The sequence below is a fragment of the Gopherus flavomarginatus genome, chromosome 7, assembly GCF_025201925.1.
Source record: "Gopherus flavomarginatus isolate rGopFla2 chromosome 7, rGopFla2.mat.asm, whole genome shotgun sequence".
Classification (NCBI taxonomy): Eukaryota; Metazoa; Chordata; order Testudines; family Testudinidae; genus Gopherus; species Gopherus flavomarginatus.
Window position 1 is genome coordinate 85,717,802 of NC_066623.1, and position 19,348 is coordinate 85,737,149.

The 19,348-nt window shown below is 39.9% G+C and overlaps 1 protein-coding gene across 2 annotated transcripts in view; it reads left to right on the forward strand.

Annotated features, from left to right (window-relative positions):
- Window positions 1-273: 273 nt before the first annotated feature.
- Window positions 274-19,348, forward strand: part of LOC127055334 (uncharacterized) — a 195,244-nt gene continuing 176,169 nt past the window's right edge. The window contains exons 1-2 of one of the 2 annotated variants that reach the window (XM_050962222.1): window positions 274-643; window positions 13,482-13,598. In XM_050962222.1, the coding sequence (XP_050818179.1) occupies window positions 583-643; window positions 13,482-13,598 (178 nt within the window). In that variant the 5' untranslated portion in view covers window positions 274-582. The remainder of the gene's footprint in view (window positions 644-13,481; window positions 13,599-19,348) is intronic. The other variant, XM_050962223.1, reaches the window with a different exon arrangement.

Sequence of the window (19,348 nt, forward strand, 5' to 3'; positions counted from 1 at the left end):
TATAAAAAAAATTCAGGAAAGCATATTAAGCCTACTAAAACTTCCTTTACATTTTTTATAGCCAATAAATTAGTCTACTGTATCTTATCAAACTGCCACATAAGTCTATGACTGAACCGTATACCACAAGGTCAGGCATTTTCTTAGACAGCTATATTGATTAGAGGGAAAGCAGGCTTAACTAAACATGCTTTCAGTTCCTGATTCCAACTGAGACTCTTCTCTGCCTGGGGCCACGCCCACAGTGAAAGCTCATTGGTTGGAGATGCTTCCACTTCCTACACAAACAAACTTCTACTGTATTGCTAAATTGAAAGAAGCAGCTTGTTGTCATGGTGTATTCTAAAGTCTGGATTCAGGACAGAGGGACAGTATTTTAGTTGCTGATATGTGATGCTGACGCTGTGCTGCATGAAGAAGTTTTCATTTATAAATGTTGGACTTGTGCCCAGACTGCTATGGTAGAATCTGGAAGAAAACACAATAAGGAGAAGAACGTGAGACCAATTTTGCTGGAACATATGTTGGGGGGGGGAAAGGCTTTAACAAAAGACATTTTTCAAACAGTGAAAGAACTAGACAATGGACAATAGTTATGAATCTTTAAAAATCTATCCTGCATCAACCCCTGTTATCCATGCAGGTAACTATATTCTTCATTATTAAGCTAAGGAATACCTGACTGTATCTACCATAGTCTGTATTTATATCAGGGGAGGAGGGCAGGGAGGAGAGAAGGGCAGGAAATAGAATGAAACTTTACAACTTCAGTGCCTGTTGTTTCAAGTTTATTGTTTTTCTCTTTTAATATTGTTACCAAAAACAGGATCTTGGAGAAAGGGATGGTTATGAAAATGTGTTTGTCTGAAGTGCTTATTCAGTATTGAATCGGAATGTATTATTAGGTCATAGCTTTAGCAAATGTCTGATGTTTTGGGTCTGTCCCACAAGAGACAGTGCTGTGTCTAGATACAAGGTACTGTGAGCGTGTCACAAGCCCATATTCTGCAAGATAAAAGGTATAAGAAAGAAGTTGTGCATTTTTGGTACCTGCTGGATGTGTGTTATTTTGGCCTCCAAGGAGAACTTGGGCTGTTATGGAAAATTACCCAAGGTTAGGATCCATGAAAGAATGAGGGGTTCTAGGTCCTTGACTTCTTAGAGTATTCCTTGGTTGTTGGAAGTGGCATTGTCCAAAAAATGAAAGGAAGGGTGGGAGGAAACATATATAAACAAACAAACAGAGCTCCATTTTTTGATCTTCTAGAGTTAAAAAATACAGCAGAATTTGTAGCTGTGGTAGATTAATGTTCAGATTTTCAGCAGTTATAAATGGGTGTAACTGAGCTATGCTGATTTACACCAGCTGAAAACCTGGCCCATATCTTTTAAAATTTGCCTTGACTACTATTTTTAAATTAAAAAAAAATTCACACAACATCAACAAAGGCAAATTCAACATGTGTATACTTAAAAAGAAGGGTGAAAGCAAAGACATAGGACCAGGTATTGCAGCTACTTACACCTCATGCAACCCCATTGACTCTAGTGCGGTTGCATGCATGGAATTTAGCCCACAATATATGTATTGCTATAATTATTATTATCTGTAACAGCTGTTTGAGGTCACTGGACATGAATCAGCACTCCAGAGACAAGTTAGACAGGTAATAGATACCAATCAATATTAATAAAACTTTTGCTTGGCTCCTAAAAATAACAGCTTTGAGGATCCGATTGCCCTCAAAATAGGAAATACTAACCTGGTATTATACACACAATTTTAAAAATGCAGATAAAATTGAGTAGGATTATGTTGTCATCCAAGAGCGATCTTGGCAGAGTGGTGACGGGACACGAGAGGAAAGAACAGAACAGTTGGCTGCACCTTTGTTTTAGATACCTCAGTTGTTAGCACAACATTATGGATGAAATTAAACATTATGGATGAAAGCTGCAAATTATGCTTTTATATAGAGGTGAAATGCTACAGACAAATGGAGACAAATGGAGTAAAAATGAACGAAGTTTACCATGTGAATAAAAACCCACCTACCCTCCTTCAAGGATCAATTGGCCATTGTTCTGAGAGCACTTTTTTTCCCCTTCTTTTTTTAAATGCCATTTTACTTGTTGGCAGATACTACTTACATGCGTAGGAAATTTGTGTTAATTTTCTCCACAAAGGCCTGATCCTACAGTCCTAACTCAGGCCAAACTGCCAGTGAAGCAAATGGAAGTTTAAATAGGAGTTAGGACTGTGGGATTGAACCTACAGGTGACCATTAACACACAACAGCTAACAGTGCTGCATTGAGATTATATGGTGTTACTTTTGTCCTTAAATCAGGCAAACGTCAGGACTTCCTAACTGGGTAGGTTGGCTATTTTAGATGCTGTGTTGGTGAGGACAGCACAAGCAGCGAGACCGAGTAGCTAAATGAGATGAATAAACACCCAGAAGTACCCCTCTGGAAAAAGGTATATACCTCTACCCCAATATAATGTGACCCGATATAACACGAATTCGGATATAATGTGAGGACAGCGTTATATTGGGGTAGACGTGTATTATTATTTACCTTTTTGCCAAGCACTGGTGCTGTGTTTAGTGATAGAGAAGTATGCAGTGTGGACAGAATATAAGCTTGGCCTCGGCTCCCAGAATTTACAATCTAAACAGCAAAGGGTTTGTAATGCCAACAGATCCAGAATTGGCGTGTCATAAAGGAAATTCTGGATGTGTAGAGCCAGTGTTCACTCCAGCAGTGTGGGCAAGAAGAGGGTGTGACTGAGAGAGACTGGAGTGTGCCGGTGCTTTGGCTAGTTCTAGTTTCTGGAAAAGACCTTAGGGTCAGCAGTGTACAAATTAAATCAACTTCAGGGTGCTCTGTAACCCGTGCCACTGAGCTGAAGTGGACACAGAATATGTGGTGCCATATTGCTGACTCCATGTGTCCAGAACTAAAAATAAATAAATAAATAAAATAATAATAGTGAAATTGGTTTAAAAATAGAGATTAGAAAAACAATATTTTTTTTTGCCTAATTCTCTTCAATTTGTGTTCAGTCATTTTGGAATCTTAAGTTCAACCCTGATTATATGCTCAGAAAGGCTGTGCGCTACTTGGTGCAGACTGCTCATATCCTTTCCTACCTCATGGCTTTGGGAACCTGCCAAGCTATCTTTCTTGCTATCTACACAAGATAGGCAGCTGCCCACTCACATACTCCCTCCACAGTCCTCTGCCTACTCTGGCCTGTATTCACTTATGCTTTTCATTCACTTGCACTTCTCCTCTTGCTCCCCATCACATTCTCCTTCTCTACCATGCCACTTTCCCCTCTATCTTCTCAACCTGCCTCCCTGAATCTGCTTCCTGCTCCCCACATTCCAGACTCCGTTTTCTCTCCTCCTTCCTAAATATCCCCTTCCTTTCTGCACCCACAGTCTCATTCCCAATACTTCCACATTCTCCTGTCGTCTACCTGGCCTCCTTGTCTTGGCAACTAAAGGGCTACCATATTCCCTGATGGCAATTTAGTTTCAGCTCCTGTGGAAGCAGTAAGAGGGTCCAGATCTCAGTGAAACAGAATGGACAGGATCATGTTCACATATGGAAGAAGGACAGAAAAGAAGCATGGGAGAAAAACTAATAAAAAGAGCTTGTAAAAGAACAGATGTTACTTTTCTAGAGCAGAGGCTGATATTGACGATATCTTCCTGAAATACTTTGTCGATGATAAATTATCATGGCTAAAATGGATAGGTTGTTTTGAGCAGTTTGTGTGGCATCTGGAATTGTCAATAAGAATAATGAGCACCAAGTAAACTGCCTTACATACACCATGAGAAATGAGATTGACAACATTCTGATAACCGCAGATTAGAAGAATTTGTGTGGTATGCATTTCATTAGGAAATCTGAGGAACTCTGACAGAAGACTTTTTAGGAACAGGTATCAAAGAAGGGACAGCTACCTCTAGGAGATGTACCAAAACTCTACAGCATTCCTGGAAAATTAATTGTGCCCACCTGGAGCTTCTGAATGCTATAAATATTAGAAAAAGAGTCATTAGGAAATATGCAGATCATCAAAGCAGGTGGAAAGGATACACAGTGAATAAGAATCACATAAAGAGCAGATATTCCTTAGTCAACTGACCACTGTGGATATTTACACCTAAAGAGTATATAAAATATCTCTAGATCTGAAAAGTAACATTTTGTATGCATATTACACTCATTTTGCACAAGTGTAAATGGCTACAGAAAGTGTAGAAGGCCCAAGGTCTTTTGGCAGCTGTACTTGTGGGATTAGTGTTAGATGGCAGCTGTGGAAATAGGGGTGGGGAAGAATGTGGGATATTTGCTAGTTGGCTCATCCATCAGGGGACATTTATTTGTTCATTAATGTATTTTATGAATATTGTACAGGTTATACAGTACAGTACTTTGCTGATTATTCTTTGTTCAGGTTTTACAATCTATGTCTTGATAGAAAGTGTGCTCTGGAATTGGCAGTGCTTTGCAACTTACTAGAAAGAGATTGGAAAAATAAGCCTTTGAGACAATTATTCAAGTAATACATTATAACTTATTTTTTCTTTCTTTTTTTTTAAATATACAAACAAGACTTCGTTATCCCTTTTACATTGTAATGGGGCGAAAAGCGTGTAAGGAAAATATAAACACAATTATAAAAAATAGAAAGAATACTGATGTAACTTTCTATTCAATTTCATAATTTGCAAATTAATTCAATGGTTCAGCTAATAGGATGGGCTACATTCATCTTGTGTAAATCTATTGAATAACAAGACTCTGTAAACTTAAAATTTGACCTAAAACGTGAGCGTGCTATGAAAGCTTTTATAAAACCTTAAGCAGATCGAACTGTTTGCGGATTTTAGTTGCACTGAAATGAGCTGCTTTTAAACAAACAGTCTCTTGCTAGAACTTCCAGCTCTGCAGCACTGAGTTTCTGAAAGTGAAACTGACTACAGACAAAAGTGAAACTGGTGTTGTTTTTCCTTGTCCAATCTCAGAGAAATGGCAAAAGTAAACAGAGAGCTTAAGTGGAAGTCAAATCCTAGTGAGGTAAATAGAAAGGAACATAAACACTACCAAATTAAGTGTAAAAATGTAATAAGAAAAGCCAAAAAGGAGTTTGAAGAACAGCTAGCCAAAAACTCAAAAGGTAATAACAAAATGTTTTCAAGTACATCACAAGCAGGAAGCCTGCTAAACAACCAGTGGGGCCCCTGAACGATCGAGATACAAAAGGAGCACTTAAAGACAATAAAGCCATTGTGGAGAAACTAAATTAATTCTTTGCTTCAGTCTTCATGGCTGAGGATGTTAGGGCGATTCCCAAACCTGAACCGGCTTTTGTAGGTGACGAATCTGAGGAATTGTCACAGATTGAGGTGTCACTAGAGGAGGTTTTGGAATTAATTGATAACCTTAACAGTAACAAGTTACCGGGACCAGATGGCATTCACCCAAGAGTTCTGAAAGAACTCAAATGTGAAATTGCGGAACTACTAACTATGGTTTGTAACCTGTTCTTTAAATCAGCTTCTGTACCCAATGACTGGAAGATAGCTAATGTAACGCTAATATTTAAAAAGAGCTCTAGAGGTGATCCCGGAAATGACAGACTGGTAAGTCTAACATCGGTACCGGGCAAATTAGTTGAAACAATAGTAAAGAATAAAATTGTCAGACACATAGAAAAACGTAATTGTTGGGCAAAAATCAACATGGTTTCTGTAAAAGGAAATCATGTCTTACTAATCTATTAGAGTTCTCTGAAGGGGTCAACAAACATGTGGACAAGGGGGATCCAGTGGACATAGTGTACTTAGATTTCCAGAAAGTCTTTGACTGGGTCTCTCACCAAAGGCTCTTACATAAATTAAGTTGTCGTGGGATAAAAGGGAAGATCCTTTCATGGATTGAGAACTGGTTAAAAGACAGGGAACAAAGGTTAGGAATAAATCGTAAATTTTCAGAATGGAGAGGGGTAACTAGTGGTGTTCCCCTAGGGTCAGTCCTAGGACCAATCCTGTTCAACTTATTCATAAATGATCTGGAGAAAGACGTAAAAAGCGAGGTGGCAAAATTTGCAGATGATACTAAACTGCTCAAGATAGTTAAGACCAAAGCAGACTGTGAAGAACTTCAAAAAGATCTCACAAAACTAAGTCATTGGGCAACAAAATAGCAAATGAAATTTAATGTGGATAAATGTAAAGTAATGCACATTGGAAAAAATAACCCCAACTATACATACAATATGATGGGGGCTAATGTATCTACAACTAATCAGGAAAAAGATGTTGGGGTCATCTTGGAATTCTCTGAAGACATCCACGCAGTGTGCAGCTGCAGTCAAAAAAGCAAACAGAATGATATGAATCATTAAAAAGGGGATAGAGAATAAGACGGAGAATATCTTATTGCCCTTATATAAATCCATGGTACACTTACATCTTGAATACTGCATACAGATGTGGTCTCCTCATCTCAAAAAAGATATACTGGCATTAGAAAAGGTTCAGAGAAGGGCAACTAAAATGATTAGAGGTTTGGAATGTGTCCCATATAAGGAGAGATTAAAGAGGCTAGGACTTTTCAGCTTGGAAAAGAGGAGACTAAGGTGGGATATGACAGAGGTATATAAAATCATGAGTAATGTGGAGAAAGTGAATAAAAAACGTTATTTACTTGTTTCCATAATATAAGAACTAGAGGCCACCAAATGAAATGAATGGGCAGCAGGTTTAAAACAAGTAAAAGTAAGTTCTTCACACAGCGCACAGTCAACTTGTGGAACTCCTTGCCTGAGGAGAAGGCTAGGACTATAACGGTTTAAAAGAGAACTGGATAAATTCATGGAGGTTAAGTCCATTAATGGCTATTAGTCAGGATGGGTAAGGAATGGTGTCCCTAGTCTCTGTTTGTCAGAGGGTGGTGATGGACGGCAGGAGAGACATTCACTCCCTCTGGGGCACTTGGCATTGGCTACTGTCGGTAGACAGGATACTGGGCTGGATGGACCTTTGGTCTGACCCAGTATGGCCATTTTTATGTAAGTAGCCATAAGTAAACTGGATTTAAAAAATCCATTCACTTACGACATTAAAAGGTGACCTTGATAACATACAGTTGGTAGAGAGTCTCCCTGAGTGTGTGCTCCACAATATCCCTCCCTCAACTTAGTGGAAATGCTGATATTCAGCTGCAACAGGGACCTCTTTTGGACCCTACTATCAGGAGTAACTTTAGACACTTGAACACAGCCTTTTTTAACTGATTAATACACACAGCTTTATCTTATTTATTGTGTCTTCCCCGACTCCTTTTTCAAACGACTCACTGTTAAAGAAAGATTTATTTAAATTCTTCAGTGAAGTTCTCTTCTAATGCAAACCGTGATTCTGCCTCCAGCAGCACGAGATGCAGTAACTCAATAGTCCTAAGATTTCTTTTCTTAATTCTTAAATGTTTCCCTTCCTCCTTCTGTTGTAGGATAGGTGAGAAAAGCAATTGCATCCAGTGCTTAATGCATCACAACTCAAAAACTCACTCCATCCTTGTAATTTTGAATCCCAGCCCAGCTGGTGGTTCCTGGATTTCAGACTCTGAATATGAGTTCAGCACTTTTAAATCAATCACTCTGAACAGTATTTCTGTCAAAAAGAAACCTTTTCTCTCTCTCTTTTTTTTTGGGGGGGGGTAGGCGGGGGGCAGGAAGACTTTCTTTATTCTGAGAGGCAGGCCCTGAGAAGTGAACACACTCATAAATGTACCCAGTATGTAGAGAAATATTAAATCATATATAATTCTTTCCATTTATTTAGAGTGATTGTTCTATTCCTCTTGTCTCTCAATCCAAGGAAGATTTCTGTACTTCACTGGATTTGCAAATAGCTCTACTTTTTCTGTTTATTTGTGTTTTCATATCGATGAAAACACTTCAGAATGTTTTAGTAATTAATAGACTGATTATATGGAGCATTGCCCCCTCTGCAGAATCAGTAGAGCTCAACTGTATAAACTCTCTATACAGATATTAGCTAAAGAAGATTCTCCCTTTGCTCACGTGGATGGGGTCTGCACTTTTTGGAGCAGAAGACTTTGAGTTGTATTCTGGCTGTCACCATGATGTTCTGAAAGTGCAGCTCTGAAGTCCTAGGTGGACAATTACTCTTCAAAAAATGGAATCCTCCTGAGTTGGATCATGTTATCTTTTGTACTTAAAAAAATCCACCCATTTATGAAAATATGTTATGAAGTGATTCACTTTTGTTAATGGTCCTTAACAATCCTCCTCCTCCTTCCTCAGTATCATGTTGCACCAACCTTAGTTGGGCCCAAAAAACTGGTTGTGACTTGCTTCACAGCTTACCAATGGTTTCTAGTTTGTACCACAGCGATCCTTGGACCACATGCTCCCTTCTCCCACAGCCTCAGCACATATCCTATGGTGCCATCTTCCTCTGAGAAGTCAGATTAACCAGAGAATTAAGTTCAGGTTTCTAGCATTGTAGTGCAGACAGAATTATTGAGGGAGGTCTGCAGAAAAACCTGAATCAGGCATTTTTAAAGTTAATTATGTATGGACAGTTATTTTCTTTATAGTTTAATATTTAAATTTATAAAAGCATCATGTCAAAGTAAATATTATAAATGTCATGAACATGGACTGGACCAAACGTTTTAAAGGTGTTTTATGCATGTTAAGTTGGTTTATATTTGCAGAACCTTTTACAAAAGATACAAGAAATACATGTGGTATAAAGATATTATTGGAATGAGTTTGGGGTAGTTGCTTTACTCACAATGAGTAGAGCTGGTTGAAAAATAGACATTTTCATGAAAAACTTTGAAATTTCAAATTTGTTTCCATGCTGAAGTGTTCAAAATGGACCCAAAATTTTTGAAAACAAAAAGGTCTGAAATGGTCTCCGGGGAATTTATTAATTAAAAATGTTACTGAGACATTTATCAAAATGTTTCACTATGGAAAATCATAACCATTTTGATAACACTGACAATTTTTTATGAAAAATGTTTTTCATGTTTTTAAAATAAGGTACTTTTGAACAGCAACAAAAAATTGTTCAGAAAATTTCAACCAGCATTATTCACAAGTGGTGAATTCCTGAGTTAGAGCTATTTGGGTACTGATCACATCTGAAAAAAAATGGCAGTTTTATTTTAGTTGCCTCTATGTATTCACTTGGGTGAAACTCTGAGCTGCTCCTTTAAGGTTATATCTACATTATACACAAACTTAATGCTGCCAAAAGTGATGTGTAGCAACATGCCAGAGTGAAAAACATACTGTGTCCACACTGTGGAGTGTAGCTACTCATATCAGTGAAAGGCTTTGATAGAGGGGAAACAAGCAGGGAAGGGCTTCGCTGCTCCCCACTGCCAGAGCCTTTCATTGCGGCGAGGAAAGTCTCTGTTGGGGGAGGCAACAGGGAAAAGGTTCAGCCTTTTTCCACCTCCTGCCTCCGCTGCCACCAGAACCTTTCCCAACTCTTGGAGTCTTTTCTTTTTCTGCCAAAGTCTTTCCCGGAAGTGGGGAAGGATTCCAGCAGCAGGAAGCTGACAGCCTTTTCCTCACTGCTAGAGTCTTTCCCTGCAGTGGGGAAGGGCTCCAGAAATGGGGAGCTGCCAGACCCTTTCCCCACTGCTGGAGTGTTTTCCTGCAGAGTGGCAAGGCTCCAGCAGTGGAAGGCAGTGTGACTCTACACTGCTCAGAATAGAAGTGGGGCATGGGCTTGGTCCAATAGAGAACATGTAGGCTATGTACTCCACAGCTTTCAAGTGTATCTTCACTGGCTTAATCCATGCCTCCCTGTCTACACTGCTATTTATACCTGTGCTAGGGGGGCTATGCATGTATGTACACTGCACACTTCCATAAGAATCCTATGGTGTACACAGAGGCTAAGAGGCACAGCACAAAACTGATTATCTAGGGGAGAAGGAGCTATGGCATCTTTAAACCACCTTTATGCCCTCCCAATTCTAGGCTGCTGCACAGCTTCTGGCATAATTTAGACAGCTCAAAGTGCCCGATTATGGGACACAGCGCTGCCCAGAATCTCCACAGTGCTACGTGCTTCATCCCTGCCCTTGACACACCCTTCCTGTCTCCAGCCCTGACCTTGGTATGTCCCCTATGCATACGAGGTCTTGTGAGGGGTCCCTTGGAAGGCAGTCTCATCCCTTTAACTTTAGATTCCCATTTTTGAAAACTTTGGCCATATATTTTGTGATGCAACAAATGAAATGTAGCCACATGGATTGTCTTCTGCATCACAACAGTTGGGTGTGTGGAGGGTAGTCCATCAAAAATAGAAGTGTTTTTATTCACCCTCTTCCGTCCACTCATTTACCTTGACTATCTCCTTCTTAGTTCTTGTCTTCTCTTCCTTTAGAATTCCCTGTAGAGGTAGAGTACAGATTAGGCAGTCTCTAAGGCTGTCTGCTCTGCTTTGAGGGTAACCATTAGGGATGCTCAGAGAATCACATTCAAGGGCTTTCTCTGCCAGAGCGAGGAAAGTGCTATCCCCATAGCCAGGCTGTCTTTCTAGCCTCCAGCAGTCAAGGAGCTGAATCTGCAAACTGACTTCTTGAGCCCCTCTAAAAGCAAACTTCCAAAAGCACCTGCTTTACCATGTTGACTCATGTAGTGTATTCCAGGCAGGAGGGGAGAAGGAGGCCAAAAAAAGAAATCCTTAGTCAGAGGCAGGTTTCTAAAGGTTGAAAGTTAGTACACTTATGCATTATGCTGTTTTAATAACTGAAAGGAAAAGTATTTAAAACAGAGCTCTTAAGTGATTAAGCTGTGTGTGAAAGAATGTTTTTCCCCAGTTGGGCCCCTTACCATATGTACAGTATTATTACTGTAACTGTATTGCACTATGAATGATTTATGTAGTGATTTATCCACTCTACCATGACTGTCACCAATATCTATTATCAGCTCATATTCAACCCTTTTACAATGGCAATATATGTAACTTTGTATGCTGCTGCATTACTTGCTTTTTAGCAATAAGATACTACAGGGTGTGCATTATTGGCCACTAGAGCATGCCTCCATGTGTTCATTAAGCACAAGTCTGGAGACAAAGCGCACACCCGCTGTAGGAGCATGATTTAAGGCCAGTCATGTGTACCCAAAATCATTTTATTGTGATTATAAAGTGAACAATGTCAATTTTAAAATGTTTTTAAATGAAAGTTTGGTCTGTAGCAAACTAATCTTGTTATGAAAAGCAGGCAGGAAAAGGAAAATGGGGGAGGGGGAATGAAACTTGTTTTGGTGCAATTTTTTAACCCATTTCAGATGCTACAGGTTTTTGCCTAAAGAAGCTGCCAAAATCCTGTAAGTGTCATTTCTTGCTTTCATAGCTGGTGCTGCTTTGAAGTCCTGTTACTTGTGATCCAGTGACTGCTCCTCTAGCAAATACTGCTTCTCTAGCAAATGGGCCATTTTGAACTTTCATTTTCTGTTAAAATTAAATCAGTCGAACTCGACAACTCAAGACAGGTGGTTTTTTAAAAAAAAGTCACTATACCAAATTCAGCCCATTTTTGTTAGTAACCAAAGTTTGTTATTTTCCCCCCATCTGATGGCTGTTTGGTTTGGTGGCCTATATTAAATGAGTTGGTAGTGTCAGTCCAATTCCTACTGTACTGAACTGACAGAAACCGAACTATCCTCTCTCCACAAGAAATTGTCACACTCAGGATTTTAGGCACATTTCTGGGACAGTCAGGGCTGACGAAGGGGGGGGACGCCGGTACAAATTACCGGGGCCTGGCGGTCCGGAAGCGGGTTCAGGGTCCAGCTTCGTCACCCTGTTTAGCTGGTCCGCCCTTGCTGGGGGCCCAAAAAAATTTTTTCATGGGGGCCCAAACCTGCTCTCGGTGGCCCTGGGGACAGTTTGGGGAAGCTTACCCAGAGGCAGCACATACTGTACCTGTTGCATGGATAACAGAGGATTCAGTCTACAGGGTGGCCAGCTCAACAGTAAATTCGCTTAAAGAGAGGGAAGAGTGGTTCCACAGTGTTTAATACTCTCAGTTTCTATTAAAAAAATACATTGGAAGATCAAAACAGCTCAGCTGCCAGTGAAATGAGATAAAAATGGCATTTGGGCAGATAGACTTCAAAATGTACTACTCCTGCTTTTTTATTTCTTCAGTGGTTTAGACCTGACTGGCACTTCCAGTGCAGTTTTTCTGATGGCTGGGCTGTTTTTCCTTTTTCAGCCTCTCTCTCTTTTTTTTTTTAAAGGAGAAAGGGAAACAAGAGGAGTAATAAGGGCATCTGATGTGTCCTTTGTAATAAGTAGGGAAAGATCCTAAAAATCCACTTGCCAAAAGAAGTCTGTTCAAAGTGTTTTTTACAGTCCTACAGAAATGTATAAAGAACATTTGTTTCTTGTTTTATTACTGGCATCTGGATATGAAAGGACATAATTTAGGTAGCTAGATCTAACTGCCATTTTTGAAGTACTCTATATACTTACACCCACACCCCAATAACTGCCTCTCATACTGCACCCGCGTTCCAGACTTATGTGTATCATATGTTACTGTACTTTCTTGATCCCAGTTGGTCTTAAATGTATTACTGATGCTTACAATTTTTTTGTTTTCGCTATCTGTGCATGTTAAACATAGGATCCTAGCAAAATGTCATTGGTGGAAACATGCTACTTCCTTATACCCTCATAGTTTCTTCCACATTTAGAACTAACTGCTTTATTACTGCACAGATGCATATTTGCAGTCTCACCCATTGCTAAATGGCATAGCAGAAAAGTTGTGGTGGTGAGTTTTTTTGTTTTAAAGTGCGGCCTGCAAGAAAAGAGACAGCTGGCAATGTCTCTCAGTCCAAGCTTTCCCATAGGAAGTGTCAGAAGAGGGACTCTGACTGGCTTCATGTGGAACTGGTGGTGTCTTCTTAGCCCTCCCCTTAGGGAGATGGTCATAAGTGTCCAGCAGTAAGCAGTCAGGGTCAGTTTCCAACCATGCCTTATGTGCCCAGGGGCTGTAAACGTAGGAGGAAGAGGTGCTTTGGGGGATTTCATGCTCTCTGCTGGTGTCCATGCCCTTGGTGGGGTTTGGGGAGAGCAGGCTGTGGCCCTGGCTGGACTGCTCTTACCCCTTGCTCCAGTGATGAACCCATGAAGCTACTGCTGGTGTAATTTGACTCTTAGGGAAATAGATTATTTCTCCCTTAGCTTGTGTAGGCAAGGAAAGTGGGCTGCTGTTCAACCTTTGTGCTTCTTACACATGCTCTCCACCACTGGTATCATAATCTAGGACCATCTCTACTCCCTGCCCCCTGGGGTTACCAGCCCTCCAGGATTGTCCTGGAGACTCCAGGAATTAAAGATTAATCTTTAACTAAAGATTGTCATGTGATAATTCCTCCAGGAATAAGTCCAACCAAAACTGGCAATCCTACCCCAATGGTGCGGCAGCCTGGTTCCCAAGTGCTGGCCTTACCCATGGGAGAATTTCCTGTTGTCCTCTCTCTATGTTCCTACCATGGTGAATAACTCATGGCCCACTCCTACGTTCAGGGAGAACAGATGAGGGTACTTGTATACCAAGATAAGTACCTTAAACATGGTTAAGGCAGACAGAACTCTATATAGACTGTAAGATCAATCCTTTAGGGAGTGACAGCAGTGATCTGTTACAATGAAACATAAAAGCCTTCTACTTTACTTATTGTTAATTGGGGCTGTGCTGAATATTGTGTCATCATGTGCTCATTTTACACTCATTACTAGGCTACACCCTAAGATTACTCACAAATATCAGCTAGTGCGCAACAGGGCTGCCTGCATTCACGCTGTGTCCTGCATTGAGCACTTTACACTGTGATTTGTATTGGCTTCCATTTTGTTTGTAGGGGAAGCGTAAAGTGTTGTTTTTAACCTTAGACCGTAAGCAGCTTTGGTCCTGATGGCCTCTCCATATGTAATTTCACAACAATTGAAATCAGCTGAGGTGCAGCAAGCTACCAATTTAACTGGGATAGGGCTTGTAACAGGTCATTATCAGGCAAAAGTCCTCAGTAAAGGGCCTCCTACAGAGCTAAATGTAAAACCCATCTTTTCAGCTATGCTTTTCTGTAGAAGTACCCTCACTTTCATACTTAGATGTCTACCAAAACCTAAAACCAAGCCTACTTCCTGTCAGCAGAGAAGGGTGAGACATATTAGTGTTAGCCCTTTTACTTGTGGAAGGCACTCAGACACTGTAGTGACAGGCACTATGTAAGAACCTAGATGCATATGCAGCAGGAAGATTTGTGATAGGGCATTATCAGAGAACTGTCCTTGAATCTGGAAATGACTCTCTGGCCCCTGGGATCAGGAGAGTCCAGACTTATTGACCTTATGGGCTCAATGCATGGCCCATTTATTTCCCTGGCTTTTTCTGATGAGGCGGGCCAACTGAAGTAGAACGGTTTTCAAGGGGGAGATTTTAGTTATGGTGGTTTGGGGGTTTAGTGAATATCAGTCCATTAAAACTTAGTATGATTATTTAATAAAAATTGCACGGGCACCTAGAATTTGGGATTAAGTCTCTTTGGTAATGCAAAGCAAATAAAAACAATTACAGTAATTAAAGTTGTAGGGTTGGTTTCAGTATGAATTTACACTCAGTCTTTGCTCATGGAGGTGGGTGGAGATAGACAGAAGGCTGTTTGCATATTGATAGGGCAGGATGCCACTGGGAGGAAGCTAGAAATTCTGTCATAGGGTCTGCAAACAATCTAGTGACATCAAATGGATGCCAGTGCTTGCTTGAAATCAGTAACAGGGAAGATAATGGAAGGAAGACGAAATAAGGAAAAAAAAGAGTACTATCCATTTTTTCAGCATGCTGCCCTTTCTTTGACACATACCAGTTTCCTGTGTGTTTGTATGCGTGTGCACGTGTTTTTAACCTACTCAGTTGTGTGTCAGCTTCTTACCAAGTCCCAGAAACCACCCCTTGGCTGGCCTCATTTTTTAACTCAGTAACTTATTACGGTAATGTTGTAGTTAATAGTTTCTGGAAAGATGATAACAGTCTGTCTTTAAATGTACACACTTTGGACTAAATGTTGAGAAATCACAGGTATGTAATGCAAATCCTGGGTGTGCCAGCCAAGCCTGTAGAAAAAAAGCTCGTTAGGCTTAATCTCCGGCTGGGTGACTAATGCAAAGGGAATGAGTTACTTTCCTCCCTGAGACTGCAGAGATTTTGACATAGCTTTCAAAGGGGTTCCACTGGAATGTAGCTGGTCACTTCGTGCAGTTAGGTATGTTATCTGGTGCAGAAACCCTTGCTTTCGACCTCAGAATAGTATAGTAAATTAGAGACACACACAACAGCACATTCCAGACCAGGGCTTAAAACAAAACCTCACACCCAGTTTGGACTAACTGAGTTACCTAATTATCCAACATACTTTAAGAGCATTAAGAGCAGCAGCAGCATATGAGAGCTGTCTTACCTCCTGTTTTGTTTCTTGAACTCTGCCAGATTTTTATGTTTGAAGACCCGTGAGTATGAAGTGATGCATTTGTTACATCCCATCTCAATCTTTGTTTCCACAGTGACTTCCACATGTAATATTAGCAAAATGACTTGCTGCCCTAGCTTACTAATACCATGCATATGTTAGTAAGGAGTAGCTGAAGAAGTGTCATTTTATTGATAGATCTATGCAGTCTTTTTTGGGTAGAATACAACTTACTGAAAAAGTTTGTAGAAGACAATAGGATTTTATTTTACTTTTTTGTTACAAGTGTTGTGAACAGCTAATAGCAGTCAAAATTGTCAATGGTATGTAATTGTTAGCACCATAAAAAGAAAAATAAATGGCTGTTTTATCAATAAATTACATAGAACGGACTGACACAGAAAATTTCACCATAACTTACGGTATTTCATCATGTTGCACTGCATTCCAAGTAATTTACCATGGCAGTTGTAGTTTCAGATTGAAAATCTTTACTTTTCCTGCCTCCACCAATTTTTTTTGTAAATTTCATCTGTATTACTTATTTTATCCTAGGTATTTTATCAGTCTTGGTGAGGATATTAGCAGAGCCTTCTAAAACTCTTGCCAATTTTCAAAGAGAATTAACAGAAAGGGTAGATTTTCTGATAATCCTTTTAAAATTAAAATATAACACCAAAACATTAAGTGACATTGAGGGTCTGACCTAAACCAACTAAAGCTGGGAAATTCAAAGTGAACAGCTGACACTCTCTGGTTAAGGGCTCATTGTGCTTATGTATTGAAGCCAGAGACTGGGAAACCTCAAAAGATTCAGAGGTCAGTTCAGATAATATCCAAACTTTTGGATGCTTATCTCAACCCCGTTAGTTTGGAGAATGGGCTAGAAATCTTTCTTGTGAGAAATGCAGCATTTCTTCATTGATCCGAACATGGCAGCAAAATGAGGACTGACAGATGCATAAAATCTATTCGTATAACAGGCCACAACTTTTAGTAAACTTAAACTCAGGGAACAGGTACTATGCGCCCATCCTCCATACTCTCCTATACCAGGCATTAGGTGGTTCCAATGTGGGGTTTGTAGGGCTCCTACCACATCATCTGTAACTCTGGGTGGCTCAACTCAGTTCACTCAAGAGTCCTACCCTTCCATGCTTTCTCCAAGGGAAACAAGCGGATGCAGAAGTGTGGGGACCTCACCCAGCGAGGGCCACAAGATCTCAGTCTTTCCCATGAGCCCATCAGCAAAATCACTGGCCTTTTGCCTCAGCAAGCCCTTCATTTTATCTTTGTAACTGCACTAGAAACTGGCTGCAAGTTGTGATAAATTAACATCGCAACCAAGTAACTTAGGTATGAAGCACATTTCTGCTTAACCTACTGTGGCTCAAATGTGCTGCAAAGAAAGTGAAAAGTCTTCCCAGGCCTCTGCCAGTTGACTTTATGGCAGAAAAAATTTCTTTGTCTCCCAAGCAGGCAATTAGCTAGATCTTCAGCATCTGCAAGGCTGGATTCCCATGCCTAGTTTAGACTCCAGATGGTCCATGCTCTGCACCCCTTTCACATTCCCCCACCCATTGGGGTAGGTGGGTGGAATTTTTGTTCAGTTCATGAGGAGACTGACTCTGCTTGCACTAAGTAGTTGTGCTTCCTTCCCCGCTTAGCAGTAAAAAAGCGAGTTGTTACACAAAATATTTTTAACCAATAGAAATGGACCTGAGCCACAAAGTTGGGATCAATGTCTGGTCTTTCCTAAAATTTGGAGTGCTCTGATCCCCCATTTTGTTTCTGACCCATCTTTATTTAAAAAATATTACTACACTTTTTTAAAATATCAAAGGTTCAAGTTTTGTCCTGTTTTAGTTTTGAACCAAATTGTGCTATTCTGCTTTTATACAAACCAGTTCACCATACAGTAGTACATTGGGTATGTGGGTATTAGCTTCATACACTTATCTGATATACGGGCAATACTTGGGCACAGCAGGACTTGTAAAAAGTATCTCTCATAATACTTCCATAACTCATGTGATTTGTGTGTCATTCTAGGAGTTGATGTTAAAACTCACTAAATATTCATTCTGACTTATTTAAGAAATATCCTGTGATGTTTCACAGCGCTAGTCCTTTAAAATGGATGGCAGATTTTTGTATAGAAAAAGGAGCTTTGTATTCCCATAGCATTTACATTTTTCTTGAATAAGCTAAAACTCCAGTTAATTTGAGGCAGAAGAAAAGCCTTGCCTCTCAGCCACTCGCACTAAGGTTAGCCCATATTTTACTGAACTGTTGCAAGCGGAGCCTGGAATCACTTATTAATGCCAGAATCTCCTTGTAGTTTCTCTCTCAATGCATTACTTTAAAATTTGCATAATTGTTTAAAGTTGCACATTTTGCGGATACTGCCCCTGTTAAATGGTACAGGGAAGCACATTACATTACATTACTGACAGGATCAAAACAGAAAGTGACACTTTTATGCAGTTGTGTATTTTGTGAATCAGGCCTGTAATTGGACTGTGTTCATGATTTCCTTGACTCTGCCCTATGCTGCTCCGCCCCAGCTTCCCCCAAAATAATCCATGTAAACTCCAAGGATATTTAACACATTTTGAGCTGTCCAGTTCTATGTAGTTCCTTGTAAAGTAACTTGGAATGATGATTCCAGCTCTGTAAGACGTGTTCAGACAGAAACTCACACATACACACAGCAATACATAAAGCACAAACCTGTTAAGGATTTCACCTTTTAAGAAATGACAGAATAATTACAGGACAACATGTCCTTCATGACTAAAAACAACCAAGCTAAAGTGCTTTCAAGGCTGGCATGGCCTACTTCTCTACTGGCAAGCTGCATAAATCATAAACTGTTAAGGGATTGATTCATGCAATATGTGATAGAGGAGTCAATATAGTATGTGTGCATATAAAATATGTACAACACATGCAGATACTGATCTAAATTCAGTTCTTAGTTATACATGTGAAAGAGCATACTAATAAATATATATATTATAATATTAATATAAAACTTCCAGGATACTCACCCAGTCATGCTTTTCTAATGAAGGGTACATAAGTGCTTCCATTTTAAACCCTCTTCATGAGAGGTTTTTAATGGCTGTCAATTCAACCTCAGGCTGAAACTTGGTATATAAGAAGTTCCCAGGCCTGCAAGAATGTTTCTGGCTTTGTAAAACACAAAAATTCTTTTACCTCATTTTACCTATTTTTTGGCTGGATTAAGATTAAAATGTTGTGTTTTAAAAGAAAAAAATCTTACCCTACCTACGTACACACTAAGGCTGTATTTTTATAAATCTGTGTTGACACTTTGAGGTACATTAATGGGTCTTGGAGGGTCAGTTTGGTAAATTTTCTTGCAAGCCTCTATAACGAGATATGCTGCCATTGTCTTTCAGATACTGTGGATATTCTATACTAGTAAGGTGGGGTTTCTCTTTCTGTACATTCTACTGTTCAGACTGCAAATATGCTCCTGTTTTAACTAAGGCCGAGGGACTCCTGAAGAATCCAAATGCAAGAGTGACCCAACCGCTGCAGGTTTTTTTCAGAAATTAAAGTTGTCTAGAAATCAAACCTACAAGAAAATTGTAGCTACTCCAAGCCCTGGGAACTACTTCGCCCCTACCTTAACTTTGAGGGACAAAGGACCCTTTATAGAGCTTCTGTTTGTGCATGAACAATTTTGCACACAGACATATAGACTGTTTTGACACGGTCAGCTGCATGTGCAGGCATTAGATTCTAT